The sequence below is a fragment of the Lissotriton vulgaris genome, chromosome 12, assembly GCF_964263255.1.
Source record: "Lissotriton vulgaris chromosome 12, aLisVul1.2, whole genome shotgun sequence".
NCBI classification, from domain to species: domain Eukaryota; kingdom Metazoa; phylum Chordata; class Amphibia; order Caudata; family Salamandridae; genus Lissotriton; species Lissotriton vulgaris.
Genome location: NC_141700.1, coordinates 509,562,922 through 509,582,862, shown reverse-complemented (window position 1 = coordinate 509,582,862; position 19,941 = coordinate 509,562,922). Strand labels below are relative to the sequence as shown.

Sequence of the window (19,941 nt, the reverse complement as noted above, 5' to 3'; positions counted from 1 at the left end):
TGGTAGAGCATTATCATATAAAATCAGACCCACCCACACCATGGCGTATATCACACAGATTCAGGATGAACAGCACAAGCCAGTATACGACACTCCAGCTATACTGGAATGTTTCGCCAGATTTTACACTAAGTTGTATACGGCCCAGGTATCGGCCTCCACTTCAGACATAAGAGAATATTTAGATGACATAGAGTTGGCATGGTTGTCAGACACTCACCGGAAATACTTCTGTCTCCCTGTCTCTAAGGATGAAATAATAGACGCGTTTAACTCTCTCCCTAATAATAAGGCCCCAGGACTCGATGGGCTCCCGGGAGAGTTCTACAAAGAATATAGAGATATCCTAAGTCTGCACTTCGCAAAAATGCACGAAGAAGCATACGAAGAAGGCGCATTACCAGCCACGCTAAGCGAGGCTCTCCTGATAGCACTCCCGAAGCCGGGAAGAGATCCCCTAGAATGCGAATCATACTGGCCCTTATCCCTGATAAATATTGACGCTAAGATTCTGGCAAAAATAATCGCAAATAGAATACAACCACTTCTTTGTAATCTAGTGCTACCGGATCCAGCGGGCTTGATGCCAACACGGTCCAATACCCACAACCTCCGTACTATCTTCTTGCTCTATCACCACCTAGACCCGGATGTGCCAGCAGCCGCAGCTCTACTGGACGCCGCTAAGGCGTTTGATTCCGTGGAGTGGGACTTTATGTTTGTCACTCTACGCAAGATGGGATTCCCTGAGCCCTTTCTAAAGTGGATTTCCTTGCTATACACAGCACCTAAAGCACGAGTCAGGATTAATGGCTCTACCTCTGACCCCATAGTGATCACAAGGGGAACTAGACAGGGTTGCCCTCTGTCTCCAATGCTCTTTGACATAATCCTCGAGCAGTTGGCCGACAAAATCCATCAGAAACATTCCGAGGCGGCATTACAGTTTGACCTCAGGTCCATCTGAATAGCATTATACGCGGATGACATGGTTCTTTACACCACGCATCCGGATAGGAATATAAATTTGCTTATTAGAGAATATGTTAAATATGAGAACTATGCTGGGCTCCGCATCAATTGGGATAAATCAGTTGTGATACCCTTTACCGCAGACACAAAGGAGCCCGACCTAGAATTCCCCTTGAAATGGTGTACAGACCCGGTTAAGTACTTAGGAATTTGGGTTCACAGAGACCCAGAGATAGTCATCAGGGAGAACTATGGAAAGGCAATGACAGGCCTAGAAGACCAGATAGACAGGTGGATAAAAATGCCCCTCTCAATGGCGAACAGGATAGCCCTTCAGAAAATGATAATACTGCCTAGGTTCCTGTATCTGTTCTGGAACATTCCAATATGGCTAAACAAGACCTTCTTTGATAAATTACGCTCTCTTATACAAAGTCTGACATGGGCCGGCAAACAGGCTAGAACCAGTTGGAAGGTACTCACACAACCATACCACTTGGGCGGTTTTGGTGCACCGGATTTTCAGTTATATTGTCTTTGTGCACAGGCGCAACATGCACATTACTGGACGAATCAACACGCATATATACCTCACATTGCAGTGGAAAAAGACAATACTTCCCCTGCTCCACTGACTGCATTGTTAACTGACCCGATTCGTTATACGCCAGGTGACAAGATATTTACGGCTAGGTGTACCTCCAGAGCGTGGCACGAGCTGGCACTCAGGGCACACAAATTACCAATATACGCGCGCGTGCTGCCCACAGCACAGCATCTCAACCTTACGGTAACTCAAGAAAAGAATATGCTAGCGCTGCTTACGGAGATGGGACTGACAACTATGGGACAACTGTTTCCTCATAATACATTTGTTAAATGGACAGACCCTTCCCTATGTGCACATCAGCTCCCCCTGAAGAGCTTTGCGTATTTAAGGCTGCGCACGGCAGTGAAGTCACTGAACAGCATGTTCCCGGCTGAACCCGAGCAATTGAATGCATTACAAATTCTATTGACAGCTTCTAACCGAAAGAATTTGGTAACACAGCTGTACACGGCAGCCCAGGACGAGCAGGCTGTGAAGCCTGAAGCAGCGCTAGGTAGGTGGGAAAGGACATTGGGTGTATCAATCGAGGAACAAGACTGGCAAAACAGCTGTACACAACTCACACTTCTTACGTCCAACTGTAACTTGCCCATTATACATTTACAATTCATCCACCAACTACCTTATACACCGGCTAAGCTACACAGATTGGGCATTAGGGAGACAGATGCTTGCCAGAAGTGCCAAGCGCCAGGTGTGGATTTCTTACATGCCTCATGGGCATGCCCACAACTGCAGGCATACTGGGGCGAAGTCACCACCAAACTAACTGAGATGTTATCAGAACAAAACCCTAACACCCCATTGGTATGCATATTGGGAACCAAAAAGCTCAAATACCTAGGCGCAGTAAATTCCTGGCGATAGCTCTACTACTTGCAAAAAGGCGGGTGGCGATTTGGTAGGGAAGCAAAAGGCCGCCCAGGTTCAAAGACTGGATCACAGATATGACGTATTGCAAAGAACAGCTAGAAACCTACGCAGAAGACATCCCACAAGCTTCGAGGCCCACAGATTTCTGGGAGCCACTTGTAAATTACTTGCAAAACACTATAGAACCAGAGACATGTGATGACGAATGCCTATGAAAGTGACATTGCAACACTTGGACGAGTAAATCACACTGAGACTAGACGAAGGGTGTGGAGTGAAGTGATAATGCAGGAGGGGGTGGAGATGCCAAATAGATCTACTTCATTGTCAGCTGAAACTGACTTGGATAAAGTATTAATGATTATGTGTGTAATTTGTATTGTATTACAAGATGTAAAATGTGCCAACAAATCTGATATCTGTAAAAGTCTTGCTTACTGTAACTGCTGGTCGGAAAGAATGAGTGCCAGCGTCTAAAGCTCTGCTCAGAAACCTGTGGTAGGTGCTTTTGAATTCAAATACCAAGGTTGCGTTGTCTTGAATCCAGATCATGTCACTTTAATTCTCTACCAGACACTCCTTGCCCTTTATCTCACTGTTACAAGTTTCTGCTTTCTCTCTTTAAGAGGGTTTTTCTGTCGTTCTCTTCCTTCATCTTTCCACTTTGTGTGTTTTTCCCCCTTGCTCTCTGTAAATGTTTGATGTGGAAAAATATGGGCCGGAGTCAGTGGGCTCCACCAGCAACCAGTGGTTCAAATTAAGCACTGTATGCAGACATAATTTATCCCTGACAACCATCTTTTTTTTTTAGATATAATTTTGCATTAATTTCCCCAATAAGATAACCAAGCTTTTGAATGATTGATACATTAGATTCCTCAAGTTCACTTCAAAGCATCTAACTGTTTCTTATTATACACGTTGTCGAGTATTGTAAGAAACATTGAATGATTTGGATCTAATCACATTTTGTCTCCGAACGCGAGACATAATTCACAACTTAAGTTGAGCTTAGGCTCGTCCAACGACATTCGCAGAAGCTTTTTTGAATACATGAATTAAGTCATCAAATACTGGGATATCCCCCCCCCCCCCACAACAATGCCTCTTGAGAGCAGATTATATTGTATTATTTTATAATATTATCTATTACTAGATAAATAGAATTATTATTTATCAATGCACTTCGTATTTCGTAGTCTTTTTAATTCGTGCATATTCCAATTTGCAAATCTCAGGTTGTTTGGGGAACTCCTATTCTAATCCACATCACTTAAACAAAATGTCTTATCTACTTCACAGCTTAAGGTTTCATAACAATTGCTTTTGTATTGTATACACTGCTGTTATCCCCCTAATCTACTTTTCTTTCTTTGGCTTTATCTGTTACTCAATCACATGCTGCCAAATTTGTCTAGTAGATAATGCTGCATGGTTATTTTAAAAATAGATTTTTATGTCCTTTTCTGTACTTATGTTGTCAATTATCCATACTCCGTTTTCAATGCATTACTCTTCTACTTTCAAAATCAGGTCCTTGACAAGGTGTGAATAAAAACTTATGGTTCAAGTTGTTGGAAGAGATTAGAAATAAGATGGCACATTTATCAAAGATTTGAAATAATCTTGCTCTATTGAGTGGTCTTGGGGCCAGATGTAAGAAGATTCCTTTTTGCATTTCCTAAATAGTGATTCTGAAGAAATTGATATTTAGGAAACACAAACTCATATGTACATACCCTGTGTTTCTCTAATAGCGATTCCTACAGAATAGGAATTGCTATTAGGAAATCGTAAACAATTTCTTCCTATGGGCCTGAAGGCCTAGAAGTATGAATGATTTAGCATTTCCTAAAGTGCGTTTTCCTAATAGGAAATCAAAATGTAGGAAATCCAAACCCAAGGGTGCCTATGGCCTGAAGGCCCCCTGAGGCACCCCGAAATTGGGGGTGCACATGTAAATGCACATATGTCCTGGGGGAATTTGTGGGCTTTATGTCACATTAAATATCACATTTTTAAATGCATGTTTTAATTTTGCACGTGGTTACCATCGACTCCAAGTCAATTTTATTGCATTTCCTACATGCCCAATTCGAATTTAGGAAATGCTTTGTGCTTGAGGAAATCGCACATGGGTAATCCCTTTTTTTGCAATTCCTAAATCGTGGTTGCAGTTTGTGATTTCTAACAGGTAGAAATTGCAAACTGCAACCGATTTCGGGCCTTTGTACTTATGAAATGGACATTTAGCATTTCTTAACGGACCCAAATTGTGATTTGGCCCTTTAAGAAATGCTAAATGGCTTTGTATATTTGGACCTTAGTTTCCTTTTACCTTTTCTACATAAATCAGCATGTACGCATAGGCTTTTTACTTGTCCTAGTACCCTTTTCGTTTCACTCCTACGCTTTGGCTAGGAGGTTTCTCTTTTATTTCTTTTTTACCCTCCTTTCTACATCACAATCATAAGGAGTCTCATTCTCATGGAAATCTTATTCCAATTTCTTAGCTGCTGAGCAGTAATTAATTTCCTTTGGGTAGCAACTTCTTTCTTTTCTTTTGTTAATTCTTACTTATATCAAAAGAGGTGTCCTTCTCTTGCGAAGGAATAATCATCACATCATATGATGTTTCTATCTTTATTTTATTTACTATTCCATCCTTTTTATTCACCATTTCCTTGAACTTGTTATAGCATAGATCTTTTCTGAATCCCTTTCCCTATTTTCCCTCAAAAACCAATGGTCTTAATTGGAGGACTCAACCCCCCATTTGTTTTTCTAGATGTACCATATTTACTTGTGCATCCTTTCTTATAGAAGACAAAATCTCATCATCTTTTTACTAGCAATGGTTTGTATGGAATATATACTGATTATTTCCCTACACCCTCTGTAATTCTTTATTTATTCCCATTACTTTGTGGAGCTTCATTTCAATACTAATGCTGGCATGCAGCTATCTAATTATTTCTCTCAATTCTACCACAATACCATTTAACAAATTAATTTGGAATTGCATTGCATCATTATTCAGGACCACTGATTCGAAAATACTGTGCATTTTATGTATTAAAAGCAAAATGTCTAGAATTAAAGATGAGATGGCAGAAACCTTTTGAGAGGTGGACTAATCTTGACCTTCATTTCCTGATAACTCTGGGTCTTTCCCAGACTTCTTTCATCCACTCCTCTTTCTGTATTTCTTTCCTAGGATTCCATTCTAAAAAGAAATTCTCTACTCATATCACTTAAGTTTTGGGTTTCGATTCCAATTTGCGGTGAAGATGAAAGCCACAGCTCTAGGGGATACAAATCACAGTCAGTAAACAAGTCAGATGAAACTGTCTCCAAGGTTACTAACTAATCAGTTCCTAACTGTACAGTTTCACTGTTCCCAATACTACCACCTCTTCTTATTAGGAAGATGCAAAGAAGGTGGTTCCCTCTCTCTTCGGGCTATAAGATAATGGTCTACAAACTTTATTTGATTGAAGCAACAAGTTAGGGAACTGGGGGTGTATCCTAAGCCTCTAATTGAGGTACCACTGATATCACTGATGTTTTTAACAAGCCTATATCTTCCTTATTAACTGAGACACCACCCTCTTCTTCTTGTAATTTCTTGTTTTGGTTTTTATGGTCTCTATTCTTTTAGGACATAGAGGCTTTACTAACTTCCTGCTCACATTAGGCTTATCAAAGACCTTTATTTTTTCATTTTTAAACTTAATATCTCCTTAGTTCAGTTCTCTTACGTGGAAGATACATTATACATCTCTGGAAGTAAAAAAGAAAGGTGAAAATACAAGTGATCAACTTCTTTAACAGGCAAGATAAGTCACTACTCTCTTTGTGAGGATTGCTCTTGCTATAAAAATGTTGTTCTCTCCAGGAAAGGCACTTCCTTCTTCCCTGGAAAGGCATACAATATCAATGTATGCATACTACTTTGACTCTGAAATGCTTCTACCCCAATAATATGGTCTTAATTTCAGTTTCACTGCCATTCATGTGGGCAGTTGACAGTACATCCTTTCTAGAGACAGATACCCTGCTCAAGCACCCACCTCCTCTGCCTAGCCCATTGGTCAACACCACCACAGCACCCGGCTTGCCTGAACATCAAGCCACCTAGCTCAGCAGGCCTCCAGAGGGCTGATGCAGCCCAAATGCCTGCCTATGCCACCCCCCATGGGTGTTAACAGCAGCCTCTCACCAGGACATATGGGTACTTTGAATTGGTCTCCCAGGGTCACAAATGAGGTAACACTTCTGCTGTAGTAACAACTAGGAGGTGAGAAAGACTAGGTATGCACAGCGTCAAGAACGACTGAGCATGCACAGCGTCAAGAACTCCCACACAGGCATGAGCACAGACTTCGCCTACAGCCTTGTTGTCGCTGGGCAAACATACAACTGTCAAACAGCGGTCAGCAGAGGAGGCAGGAATGTGTGAGGGGAAACAGCAACCATCTGAGAGAGCAAGAAAAAAAAGCAATCTGATGGAGTGCTGAAAGAAAAAGAAAGATGCTCCCTGAATATAAACAGTGGAGGGATACAACCCGTCCAATTAGAAACACTTCAACACAGCTATGCTCTGTGGAAAGACAAACTTACGCAGAGTGAGGCCAGCCATAGAACAAGAAGCAAGCAAATGAGATAGACCCAAAAGTAAACCAGTGGTAAGCCATAGGCTCACTCAAAGACCACTCAAAGGACTGGTATTGTACACAATATGTCTTTCAACAATAGACAGCTAAAGCTATCTGTAGTGGGCAGCTAACAAGACTTGCTTCATGCACCTATAGCATGTACAGTGTCACACAAAGTTAGAATGTAAAGTTTACCATGCTACATATGGCATTGGTGGTGTGTGTCCAGCTCAATCGTCCATGTTGAGTAAATTGTTAGTGCAACATGTGACAACAGACATTTCTTTTAACATCCACTTTGAAAGTCTACTGCTGTACATTGTTGCAAATTACTGACACTTCTGTACTCAAAGTGGATGGTTCAGCACATTTAATCAGTTTACAATGAAAATCATAAACATTTACAATCAGGTATCTCTCAAAACTGTTGTCTCTTTACGGAGGATGATGTCAGATGTTTGGGAGGTTGGCCCATTGAAGTCACCAACTGTGAATGATGTTTGAGAGGGTGATGCAGATTTTTCCAGTGAGGATGAATTGGTGAGTAGCGTTTGAATCATTCGGCAATGTTACTGTTTTTGAAACTGTGAACCATGGTCTTCACCTGGTATCTTTCTCTTTCTCTGGATCAGACAGCTGCCCTGCGCTAGCAGCACCTGTGAATGGGAAGAAGCTGGGCAGGAAGGCTGCTGTAGGACATGAGGTCCACTTCCTGTGTGACCCAGGATACCAGCTCATCGGGTCAGAGTCCAGGACATGCCAAAGCAACCGCACCTGGAGCGGGCAGCAACCCCACTGCAAGACTTTAGTATCTACTACACCCACAACACGTTCCCGTGGTAAGGAGAGTTGGGGGGTGGCGGTAAGTGGGGAATTAGTGAATAGCATTAGTTGGGAATTCATTTCTACCTTTTCAGTTGGGCAAGGCTCTCTGTATGCCACGTTTAGAGCTATCAAGTCATATGGGAAAGGTGTTTGCTTGTATTTCACACAGTAAACCAGGAGATCTTTGCATCTATACAGGTCAGTAAAAAACTATCCACCTATGTGAACGTCTGCCACAAAAGCCATGGATGAAAAATCCCGAGACAGGCATTTCCAAATCCAATGGTCTGGCCTTTTTGTATTAGTAAAAGTAGTTATTCGTTGATTTGTGAAATTGCATGTGTGGTTATGTGAATAGGTGAGTGAATGCAAGAATGAGTCAGGAGTTGGTAGAAGGCACAGCGTAGAGTGGAGAGGGCATTGCATGGCTGAGTGAACATTTATTTGCTGAGTTCACATTCACCAAAGCATTCTGGGACAAGGAACTAGAGCAAAAGACACCTCTTCAGGAAGGACAGCTAATAAAAAGTGGGCCTTGAGATAACCCTTCAATTGGTGAATACCTAATGTTTTAAGAGGAGGTTTTTCCAGATTTTGGGTCCCAACACACAGAGGTTGTCTGTAACAATTGAAATAGCTCTTCCAGAAGAGCAGAAAGTCAGATCATGGAGGTCTTCTTGCCATGGATTAAGTAATTTTGCATGATAATAATATAGGTCTAGTTTTGTGGAAGGTTCGGTGTGAAAGGCACCTTGAATTGGATTGTCTGTTTAACTGGTGTCCAATGAAAGGTTGCAGCGAGCTTGTAAAAGATGCAGCCATATTTTGAGGTTGCTGAAACTTTGCAATGTTTACTGCGGCAAACTAAAGTATAGACCATTACATTAATATAGGTAGAAGAGGACACACCACGACCACTTGTTTATGTTTATCTGGCAGAATGTAAATAAATTTCTTCTTCTGCATTTTAAGTTGGGAAAAATGCTCGACCTAGCTCTTCTAGATATGAGGTAACAATGATACTGGTCAAGCCAGATGTCCAGATTCTTTACCTTAGACACCGGAAAAGATTGATAGGCATAAGTACAGTGACCAGCAAAAGGAATTGCCTCCAATTAAGAGAATCTCTTGATGTGTTCAGTTTCAAAGCAAATGTCGGATGCCCATCACTGGATACGCAACAATCACTCTCTGAGCTCTCTAATGGATTACAAGCATTTGCATCAAACTTAAACTGATTTGTTGGCCCAAGTTAGGGGTAGAATCTGAAAGACTGAATGAGACCCAAAGAGGTTACATATACAGATGGAACAGGACGGCTAGGCCATATCCTTGAGGGACTCCACACAGTACCTCCTCCACTAAAAAGCAGAAATGTCAAGACATTCTGATTGAAGTCGGTATGACATAAAATATGGAAACAAGTGAAAGGTTAATCCTCCCAATCCTGTGGTCATTAGGTGATCAATAAGTAAAGTGACCCTTCCTTTGGAAAGTGTATGCAAGGTATATGGTATGTTGACTTTCATTCTGCATTTTATACCAGTTTGAAATCAAGGCCAGTAGCTTGAAAGAGACTACTCGCACTACTGGGATATTCACCAATTCAGATTTTGGAAATGTCTGGTTTTGGTCAAAATATTGTATTGCCCTTGGAGTCTAGCAGTCCCAATTGCTGCTGGTGGCAATGTGAATTTTAGATTCCCCGCATCCTCCTTCTTTGTACCGCACCACGTGAAGAACGGCTTCCTTCCTGGAAAAGGGCGCCCTTTTCCAGGAAGGAAGCTGTTCTTCGCGTGGTGCGGTACAAAGAAGGAGGATGCCGGGAATCTAAAACTTTATCAAGAGTCATCCCTGATGGAACATCTATCTTTCTGTCCATCCTCCTTTGAAAACTAATCTATATTATAACCAAAGAGGACTACTCATAGAAATCTTGAAAAAACTTTTGAAGACGATACACATTGTGACTACTTGTCTGCATATGTATACGACTTTGTGGCTTCCCAATACTTCCTACTAAGAAATCGTTTGGAAACGCTCATCCGCAAAGAAATTTTCCATCGTTTACTATGACTGCATACATTCAAAAGACTTTGCCCTGAAGAAGTCCCTTGAGGACAAAACGCGTCGGCTGCGGGCACCCGTGTTTTGACTGTACACCCTCTTTTTGGAATAAAGAAAATCACAACTAAGAAAAACCTACGTCTGTGATTATTGATATTATATTTCTGGAATTGTGTGGTGCACCTTTGCTTTTAAGTATTAATAAACTTGAAATAATAACCAAAAGTTCTATTTTTGATGCTGGAGAGGAAACTCAGGCAGCATCTGCAGTCCCCAGGCTGTGAGGGCCAATGGACAGTGTCCCTGGAATCTTCACTCGGTGCCTCAGATTGCAGATACTTCAGGTCCCCGCAGTCAGACAAGTAGCCCTCTTTGGAAGGATTCCATTCAATGCATCAGTAGCTCACAAGGAGCCTTTTTAAAAGTATTTTGATATACATAGCCCATCCCATTGCTCCATACTATAAATGACATACAGGCAGACCTACAGATGCTAATGCACCTAGATCCCTACTTGGAGAAGCCATTCATGACTTACAAAACAGTTTTGCTAATGCACTCAATTTTGAACTTCTGGGTGCTGCACAAGCCATTGTGACCAACCCATGCACTCACACACATGCGCGCACACAGTCTCATGTGCACCACCATTCACATGCAGACGCTCTTTGCATATTCACATAATATGAGCTTGCAAAAACACACCTCAACCTCTGAGGGCCTCCTGGAACTGAATAAAAGAATGATTATGGTAACCCAACTTAACAGAACCCATTTTTTTGCCTCAGAAGGGTGAGAGGCTGATTAAAGCTGCTGAGATTGGAACACAGATATCTGAACATACTCAGGTGCACATACACAGGCTGATACAGACATAAACACAGTCATGTGCACAGATGCACTTGTGCGCACACTTATGTGCACTGAGTCTAAAATGCACACATTCTTTGCAAAAATAAATCATGTAATTGTAAAAGCATACATTTACCCCAACTCAGCGATACTCATTGTAATGACCTCGGAAGCTTGAAAGGCTGAATGAAGCTTCTGAGATTCAAACACAGGTTTCTATACTCACACAGTCAAGTTCACAAACATTCATGTACACACGCACACAATATCATGTCCATATAACTTGTGCACACACACTCATGAGCACACTGTATCAATGTCGGATTGGGACAGAAAATAGCCCAAACTCAAAAATAAAAGAGGACCGCATTAGTGATTTAGATAGCTGAAAAGGGGCCATGTTTGCAAATTGGAGCAGTTTTGAACTTTTAAAACACACTGTTTCAGTGTTCTGCATGGTATGGAAGGCTGTGTGAATTAGAGCTTGCTGTAGGCAATGTTTGTTTTAATATCAGGGAAAACAGCAGTAAAATCCGTCCCAGCAGCCCATAAAACCGGCTCTCAAAAAAGCCTGCCCACATACTGACCTGTCAGACCAGCCATCGGGCATTGCCTGGTTGCCTTACAGGCCAGTCCGACCCTCCACACTCTCCTGCACACACACGATTTCATGTGTGCATACTCACATATGCACACATGCTCATGTGCATACGCAGGCTGGCAAGCACACATTAACAACCATGCACACACTCATGCGTCCACTTGTTCACATAGGGCGATGCCCACACTCTTGCAAACACTCACTAGTACACACACACTCACACACATACAAACAACATTAATACACGTTTTTCTATATGAAGAGAGCAGCAGCCACACCAACACCCCCAGGCACCAACAGGCAGGCCGAGCAGCCTGCTTGACATGCTTGAAAGCAGCAGGGTAGTCAGGGATGCCGAAGATCCGACTGAATGTAGGAAGAACAGAGCAGGATGGGGGAGACCTTACTTCGGGCTCAGACAAGTCTGCCCGAGTAAAGCTTCTTCCGTGAGAGATAGAGGAAACCCCATCAGGCACAAATATGTATCCGTGTACACGACAATCTGGGGTAAATTACATGGTTGTCAATGTTCCAGGGGTCTGTCCATGCACAGCCTGAGCCCCTTGTCGTACTCTGCAATAGTTGAACAGGCACTCAGCCAGTCAGCCACCTGGGGCGTGTTATTTATTTATTTGAAGAGTTTTATATATATGCTACCTGACTGACAGTCAATATACGCCCCCACCTCGAAGCTACGCCCCTGCTACTGAGTGGAATAAGGGAAGGCAGAGGGACAAGGATACCAGCCACACCATTAAACCACCACATGCACACCAGCCCATCCCACAGCAATGACATGTTTTTTTTTTACCTTAGCTGTTTTTTTTTAATCGGCCCATCAGTCTCTGGCTTCCCCTACTCCTTCCTGAACCCCCAGGTTATGTAGCAGTGAAGTAGTAATTGAGGCGTGGAACGTGCCTGTGACAGAGTCACTCAGCACAAGGGGGCAGAGTCAGAGTAAGGCCACCTCAGCATAGAGAGAATGCAGTGGCACTGAGCCTTCTATATGCTTCTGGCGCCATATGCATTTGCCCACTAAGTGGCACTGCAGCAACAACAAGGTGGTGGATATAGTGCTCGAATTAATCTTAGCCACTGGCAATCGCTTGGGGCAGCATTCAGACCATTGTTATTTGCCCACCATGACACTAGACAAAGACCCGCCTTACGCAAATCAGTCCAACACTGCTCCCATGAGAACAGTCTATCCCGAACTGTCAGGCAAGACCTCTTACAGAAGAGTCCACAAATAACCCCAGACCAGTTTCAACCTGTACTTAGGTCTCATCAGTGAGGCATCACTTGATTCCTTTGGCAAGGTGAGCATGGGTCCCACGCCTGGACATACCCGTTGCACTAAGGGCGTAAACTGCAACAACAACAACAAGGTGATGGATGAAATGCTTGAATTGATCTCAGCCAGTGGTACTCGCTTGAGGCAGCATTCCAGTCCATCGCTTTTCACTACCATGACACTGTAGACACAGGACTGACTTATGCAAACCAGCACTGACCCTGCTCCTCAAGGGAACAGTCTGTCCTGAACTGCTAGGCAAGGCCTTTTCCAGAAGGGACCTGGGGCAACCCAAGACCGGTTTGAACCTCCTTAAGTCTAATCAGTGAGGTATAGCTTGACTCTTATGGCACAGTGAGCAGGGGACTCACATCTGGGCATTCCCATCGCATGTCGGGCATAAACTGCAACAACAATGGATAGATGCTTGAATTAATCTCCGCCAAATCCTATAGTAGGGAGTCAGGCTGCCTTCCATTGACGGTAGGTGATGAAGTACAGGGGGCAACTCTGGATATCACCGAAAATAAACATTTGGTAAACATCTCCACAGCCAGTCCTAAACCACTGTACAGTCTATCAGGCACAACAGCAAATAAACAACCGTAGTGCACTGCCTATTCAATTGGTGACAAGAGGTTTCCCAACCAATTCAAAGTCATCGTACATTCCCACCCCTACTTAAATATGTTGGTTCCTATGTGATTGGTGGCAAGCACCTGAGTGCCACAGCTCTGGTCCTGCTTGGCGTAATGGGGCAGAAGATATCCGTTCTAGGCGGAATAACAAACAGATATCAGGCTCAAATTATGGACTACCCATGAAAATTCTGGACAAGTTCACTCCAGACCCACAGTGCAATGACAAAAATAGAATGCTCCTCTCGACCCACTCACACTCCTGCTGTATCAGTACAATAGTTAGCATGTCATGAATAACAAGTGTAATCAACCAATGGCTGAGGGAGGACAGAAGTGTAATATTTTCCCCCTCCCTCTTTGTATGGATTGTATACGCTGTGTAGGACTGGGGCAGCAGGTCAAATAAGAGCACAAGGATATGTACGCTATGTATTTAAGACAACAAAGGCTTAGGGCCAGATGTATGAAAGAACAGTTTTGCGAGTCTTTAATAGCGATTTGTTGCGAATCGCTATTAAGGATTCGCAAACTGCTATGTAGGTAGGTTTCGCATTTAAAATAGCGTTTCCTACGCATTCCTGATTTGCGACTCACAAATTGCGAGCCGCAAATAAGGAATGGCTTCCCATTCATTCCTACGGGCCAAGAGGCCTGTAGGAATGAATGGGAATTGCGTGCGCAATTTGCGAGCACCCAACAGGTACTCGCAAATTGTGCATGCAATTTCGAGGGTGCCATAAGGGCACATTGTTGCACCCCTGAAATGCGCATGTGTGCACATGTGGCGCAGATACATGCCCTAAGGGTACCAGAACAAAGACTGGGTGAGCAACACACACCTGGCAAGGGCCAACCTGGAAGCGCACAGCATTAAACATTAATTAATGGAGCCGCTCATTACAATCTCATAGGGAAATAGTGCCTCCTCCTCCATAACCCACCTCATGTTGCTTTTACTAATCCCGGTCATGCCTCCCAACATGCTTCATGCCCTGAGGCGTGGGCAAGCTTTGTTAGCCACTTGTACGGGGAGAGGGCCAGCCACCGGTCACTAGCACTAACCAGGCTTCAACTGTGATAGACAATATGTATTTAATTTATTCCACTTAAATTGAGAATCAAGTAAAATGCTGATCAGGAATATTGCCTATAACACTAAGTTTCCGTTGCTGCACGTCCGACAATAGATGGATTAATTACAGTAACACAACCCAATAAGATTATAACTTGCGAGGGTACATTGTCCGAAAAGCAAAATAGTAAGGGCAAGACATCATAGTACCATACATCAAAACCTATCTACAAGATTTCAGCATAGAGGGAGAATATAAATTAATTATTCAAATATATATATATATATATATATATATATATATTTTTTCTCATCAGAAAGGTGTCCAGTGTCCACACTTGAAGACACACTCAGTAACAGTTCAATTCTCCTGAATTCTTTATTTTCGGCAACCGGCACTCACATCTAGATAATAACAGGCCTAACGTGTTCGCGTTTCGGAGCTGCCACGCTCCTTGTTCACGGGCAAAGAATGTGTTTAGCAGATCAAACGGAAACTCAGTTTGTTCATTTGATGTATGCCCTCTGGTGGGCTTTGTGCGTCATTCCAAGCACTGATGCAGCCTGGTGCCTGTAGTTTCCCCTTAACAATATTTCCCTTCAGTGAAAACTCATGCTGAGCTAACTCAGACCTCATCATCGTTTCAGGAGCAGATAACAAAATAGGGCAGTAATGGGCATGCACAAAACTTACGTACATTATTTTTATAGGTGCGGTCCTATACAATAAGGCTCCAGCGGCGCAGGGACAGCGCTTTTTATTTATTAAATGGGAGTATATAGGAGTGTGAATGGTGAGGATGTGCATTATGTAAAAATCTAATATTCATATATTCATTTTACACGAAGTCAAAATACAAAATTCCTTTCCTGGAGCATTCGTTTGAAAATCTCCTTACCTTCCACGTGGAACTCTCTGGGGCAATGTGACGAATGTCAAACAGAAGCTGCTCTGTGATGTCTCGAGCCTGTGAGATATGAAAACAATTTGGTTTACAGAGGGTGCGCGTTCTGTGTGACACATACAAATGTAGTCCCCAGTTGCAGTTAGGGAGCAGTAACCCTTCTTTTCCGGTTCATAACTATATTAATTTTAGTGATTTACAAATTAGATACTGTCAGGAAACAGGATGTCCCACAAGCACAGACCTGCCGTGCGCCCCTCTGTAGTGTGGAAGCACGTGGTCTCTTCCGCACCGCTGTGATGTCATTATGACACTTTGGAAGGCCTACACTGGACGTGTCTCGAGTATAAAAGGCTGGTTACCAGGGCGCCACAGCATTGGCGCGCTGAACACCGGCTGGGGAGGTCCACCCTTGGAGGCTGAACCGGGGGCACAGAGAAGTAGGGCAAAGCAGGGGAGACCTGTCTCAAAAATTAAGAGAGCAGGGTGCGTGAACCCAGGGACAAGGTGAGTGAATCCACCTAGCGAGCCAGGCTCATACCGACCGCAACTTCGTGACCCCCGCATTCTTTCTCAAAGCGTTCTCCCACAGCCACCACTAGTAGTATCCTTCCTTAAAATACAACCGGAAACCTTCAATGTAATCCAATTCCCACTCCTTCAACATTTCAGGTCCCCTTCCCTTAGGTAGTCCAGTTTTACAGTAGTATCTTTTGTAATTCAGTACCACACCCAGTGCTCAACATCTCATAATTTATCCCTCTCCTCCCACCCCTTCTGACATCTTTTCACCACCACCGCCTCTGCTGCTCCTGCTCTGTGCTTTACCATCTGATCTGCCCTTCATCCCACCTCATATCTTGTTTCCTTCCCCCTTCTGCGTCTTCCACCACCATGAATTCCATTGACATCCTTCCCCTTTCCTTCCCAGCCCGACCTACCTTCACAACCTTCTTACTCCTTTCGTCCCCACCCGTCAGTTGAGTTTTAGCGGGAAAGGGCGAGTCAGTATATCTACCATCAGGAGAGCAAGGATGGGAGGTCGCTCCTTCTGCTTTGTAGCGGCACAACAATGGAACAAACGTCCGTGGGGGCTCCGGGCGGAGGTGTCAGAGAGAGAGGACCTTCCGTAAGGAGTTGAAGACCCACCTTTTCCCCTTAGTGTCGCAGCGCGGGGACACACTAGCCTAGTGTAACCAGGCGCTTTACAAATTGGCTTATTATTATTATTTCCTCGTTTTCTCCCCACATCCGAGAATGTTCTGTCTACTTTCTTCACCCTCTTCCCTCCCTACCTTGCATACATCTCCTGAGTGGCTTTTCTACCTACCGATTGTTTTATTCCCTTCCCTCTGTTAATTCCTTTTCAGCCCCCTCTATACCTTACCTTCACTGTACCCGCACCCAGCCATTCCTCTAATTTTTCGTTGTTTCCCTCTTTCCCTAGCCAGATATCCTCTTTATTCCCATGCCTTCAACCACTCCCCACTCCCCCCTCCCAACACCTCTCATCTTCTCTCCCCATCTCCTTCCCTTTATCTCTTCCTCCCCTTTCCTTATAATGTCACTCTCTACTCTCATCCCCTCAGCTTTCAACCTAGCCGGGTCTGAGGGTGCAGGGGACTAATGGTCCCACTGCAGGCTCCTCTGTTTGATCTCATGGTTTGAATCCAGTTGGGTCCAATCAGCCTTTCATCTTTCCAAAGTCAATAAAATGAGTACCATTGAGGCGGGTAACAATAAATGTCTGTTATTTCCGTGCCGAGCTACTTTCAGGGTGAACATGTGCTTTATAAATACACATTATATTTTCCCCTCGTCCTCTAGGGTCTTTTTCTCCCTCCCCTTTGTTTCTATTTGCTCTCACCACCCCCCTTTCCTTCATGTTCATTCATTCCCAACTCCTTGTCCCTTCATTAATTCATGTATATTGTTGTATATGTGCGGACATTATCGAAAGGTGTTTCAGCGCTTTACAGATAAAAATGCATTTAAATGACTTAATCCAAGGTTTTTGGTTTTGGGAAATTTACAATAGACAAAGTGCATTAAAGTAATTATACATTACCATTGTTATAAATATTGAGTGACAGGATGTGCCAGCTACAAGGAGGCCAATGAAGTTGAAGTAGAGATAAGACTTACGGCACCTTTACAGAAACTAAGTCAACAAGGTGTAGAATGGAAAAAAAGCAATAAACAAAAATGTCTTTCAAATAGAATAGCTTTCAGTTCAGATTTAAAGATAGCCTGTGAGGTAGTGGTACATAGGTGCGGAGGTAAGGAGTTCCAGACTCTGGTCGTACTTTCTAATCAAGCATTTGCAATGCAATAGGTCTCGCATTTGCCGGAGTTTATGCTATTGGCATTGTAAATGGCAATGCCTTTTATTTATCTGTTTTGCTAATTAACACATAAATAAAAGGTATTGTCATTTACAATGCCAATAGCTCAAACTCTTGTAAATGTGAGACCTATTCAAAGAAGCAGCCGTGAAAGTGAAAGCATGCATGGCGCACTGAATGTTGCAGGAAAGCATATCGTGCCAGCAGGAGGAGAGACTCTTAAGAAAACAGAGCTTACAGACTAATAAAGACATACAGTGTAACAACCGAAATAAAAGAGCCAGTCCTCATGGGAGATTACAAATTAAGACAAGGCAGTACTAAGGAGGGGCTAACAAGCCTATGAACTAACCAGAAGCCAGCATTTACAAAGAACAATGACACAAGCCAATAACAAATATGTGTGGAGAGTGGGCAGGGCTTCTATTCAATACTCCAATACAGCATGCCACAGAGGAGCGCATGCGCAGCCCAGACTCGACCTAAAAAGGATTGAGCCATGTATTGGTTCTTTTGAAAGGCAGAGCTCCAGCATTTCGGGATGTCCTAGCACCACAAGATAAAAATCTCATCAGTTGGCTAACATGGACTGGATGTGTGTATGTGTCAGAACAGGAAAACTTACTTAGAGTTAGGAGCTCCACTGAAGACAATGTAGTGCCTCGGGGCTTACAATGGCTGGTGTAAGCCTTCTGCTACAACATTTCAATGTCTGACTTTCTGTTTCTCCCTTTTTGTTAATTAATAGAGAAGAAGAATTTCCAGTGAGTGGAGTGTTCTAATAGCCTTCTAGCCTTTCTTCTCATGATATATATTAATTCAGCAGGAGTGTAGAAAGCTGAAAGAGGGCAGCCCTGCCGGGTTCCTCGTAGAATCAAGAAATCTGAAGATGCCAGCCCCCCATAGCTAGTAAAAGCAGTTGGTTTGTCATATAATGCTTGAATACATCTCAGAAATTCACCCCCAAACCCTAGTTTAGACAGTACGCACCAGAGAAAATCCCACCCCACTCGGTCGAAAGCTTTTTCAGCATCTAATAAGATCATACCGAGTGGGGTGTCTTCCGTCTCTGCAACGTCGAATGCTGTTATGGCCGTATTGACATGTATGGTAGTGTCTCTGCCAGTAATGAAACCATGTTGCTGTGGGTGGGTAATCATGGGCAGGATAGGAGCCAATCTTAATGCTAGAATTTTGGCAAAGATTTTCGCATCTGTATTTATCAACGAAATGGGGCGATAAGACCCTCTTTCTTCTTTCGGTTTGTTCTTCTTCAGAAAAAATACTATTTTAGCCCTATTCCAAGATTGTGGTGTTTTTCCATCAAGGCCTACAGATTGAATTACTTTCAGCAAGGGTTGTTCAAGCTCTTTTGAGCATATTTTGTATATTTCTAATGGTATAGTGTCTTCCCCTGCTGCTTTTCCTGAGGGCAGTGAAGCAATAGCTTGGTGTAATTCTGTTATTGTTATCTTATCAGACAGCGAGTCTATCTCTGGAATATTTTGAGTATCTATGGTGTAATTTTCAATATATTTCTGTATGTCATCTATGCTAGGGGTCGTTTCTGGAGTGTATAAGTTTCTGTAATAGTCAGCGAATTGTTCTAAAATATCTTGGGGTTTAATGTAGATTTTGTTCCCTCTCCCCCGTATATTTGTGATTGTGGCGTTTGTTCTGTCTTCAGCAGTTTTATAGGCCAAGATTTTCCCAATTTTGTCCCCACCTTCATATTGAGTTATTTTAAATTTATGTAAACTATTTATACTTTTTTTGATAAATTTAGACTTTGCTTCATTTTTAAGTGATGCAAGTTTAAGTCCTATTTCTATGCTCGTTGGCGAGTTAGACTGAAGAGCTGATGACAATAGTTCCTCTTGGGTAGTTATTTTTGACATCAGAGTATCATTATTTTTTTTAAATTCTATATTTTGTCTAATCACATAAGTTTGAGTAAAGCCTCTAATGCTAGGCTTACAAGCATCCCATACTATCGCTGGTGATGCTGAATTTGAGTTTATAGTTATGAATTCTGTAAGGTGTAGTTTTAACTGTGTAATATAGTCTATATCTGATATTAAGTGTCTAGGAAAAGAAAAAGGCCTAGGCGTGGTTCTAATGTTTGTTGTTTTAAATGATAAGATTATAGCGTTGTGGTCAGAAGAAATATGTGGGCATAGGATCATAGAGCTTGTTTTCAATAGGTTGTCGCTTATAAATGCCATG

At 42.8% G+C, this 19,941-nt stretch overlaps 1 protein-coding gene across 2 annotated transcripts in view; it reads left to right on the top strand.

Moving 5' to 3' along the window:
• LOC147677618 (fibulin-7-like) overlaps positions 1–19,941 on the top strand; it is a 163,246-nt gene that overhangs the window by 78,820 nt on the left and 64,485 nt on the right. For both annotated transcript variants that reach the window (XM_086945271.1, XM_086945272.1), the window contains exon 3: positions 7,746–7,952. In XM_086945271.1, coding sequence (XP_086801397.1) covers positions 7,746–7,952 — 207 coding nt within the window. The remainder of the gene's footprint in view (positions 1–7,745; positions 7,953–19,941) is intronic.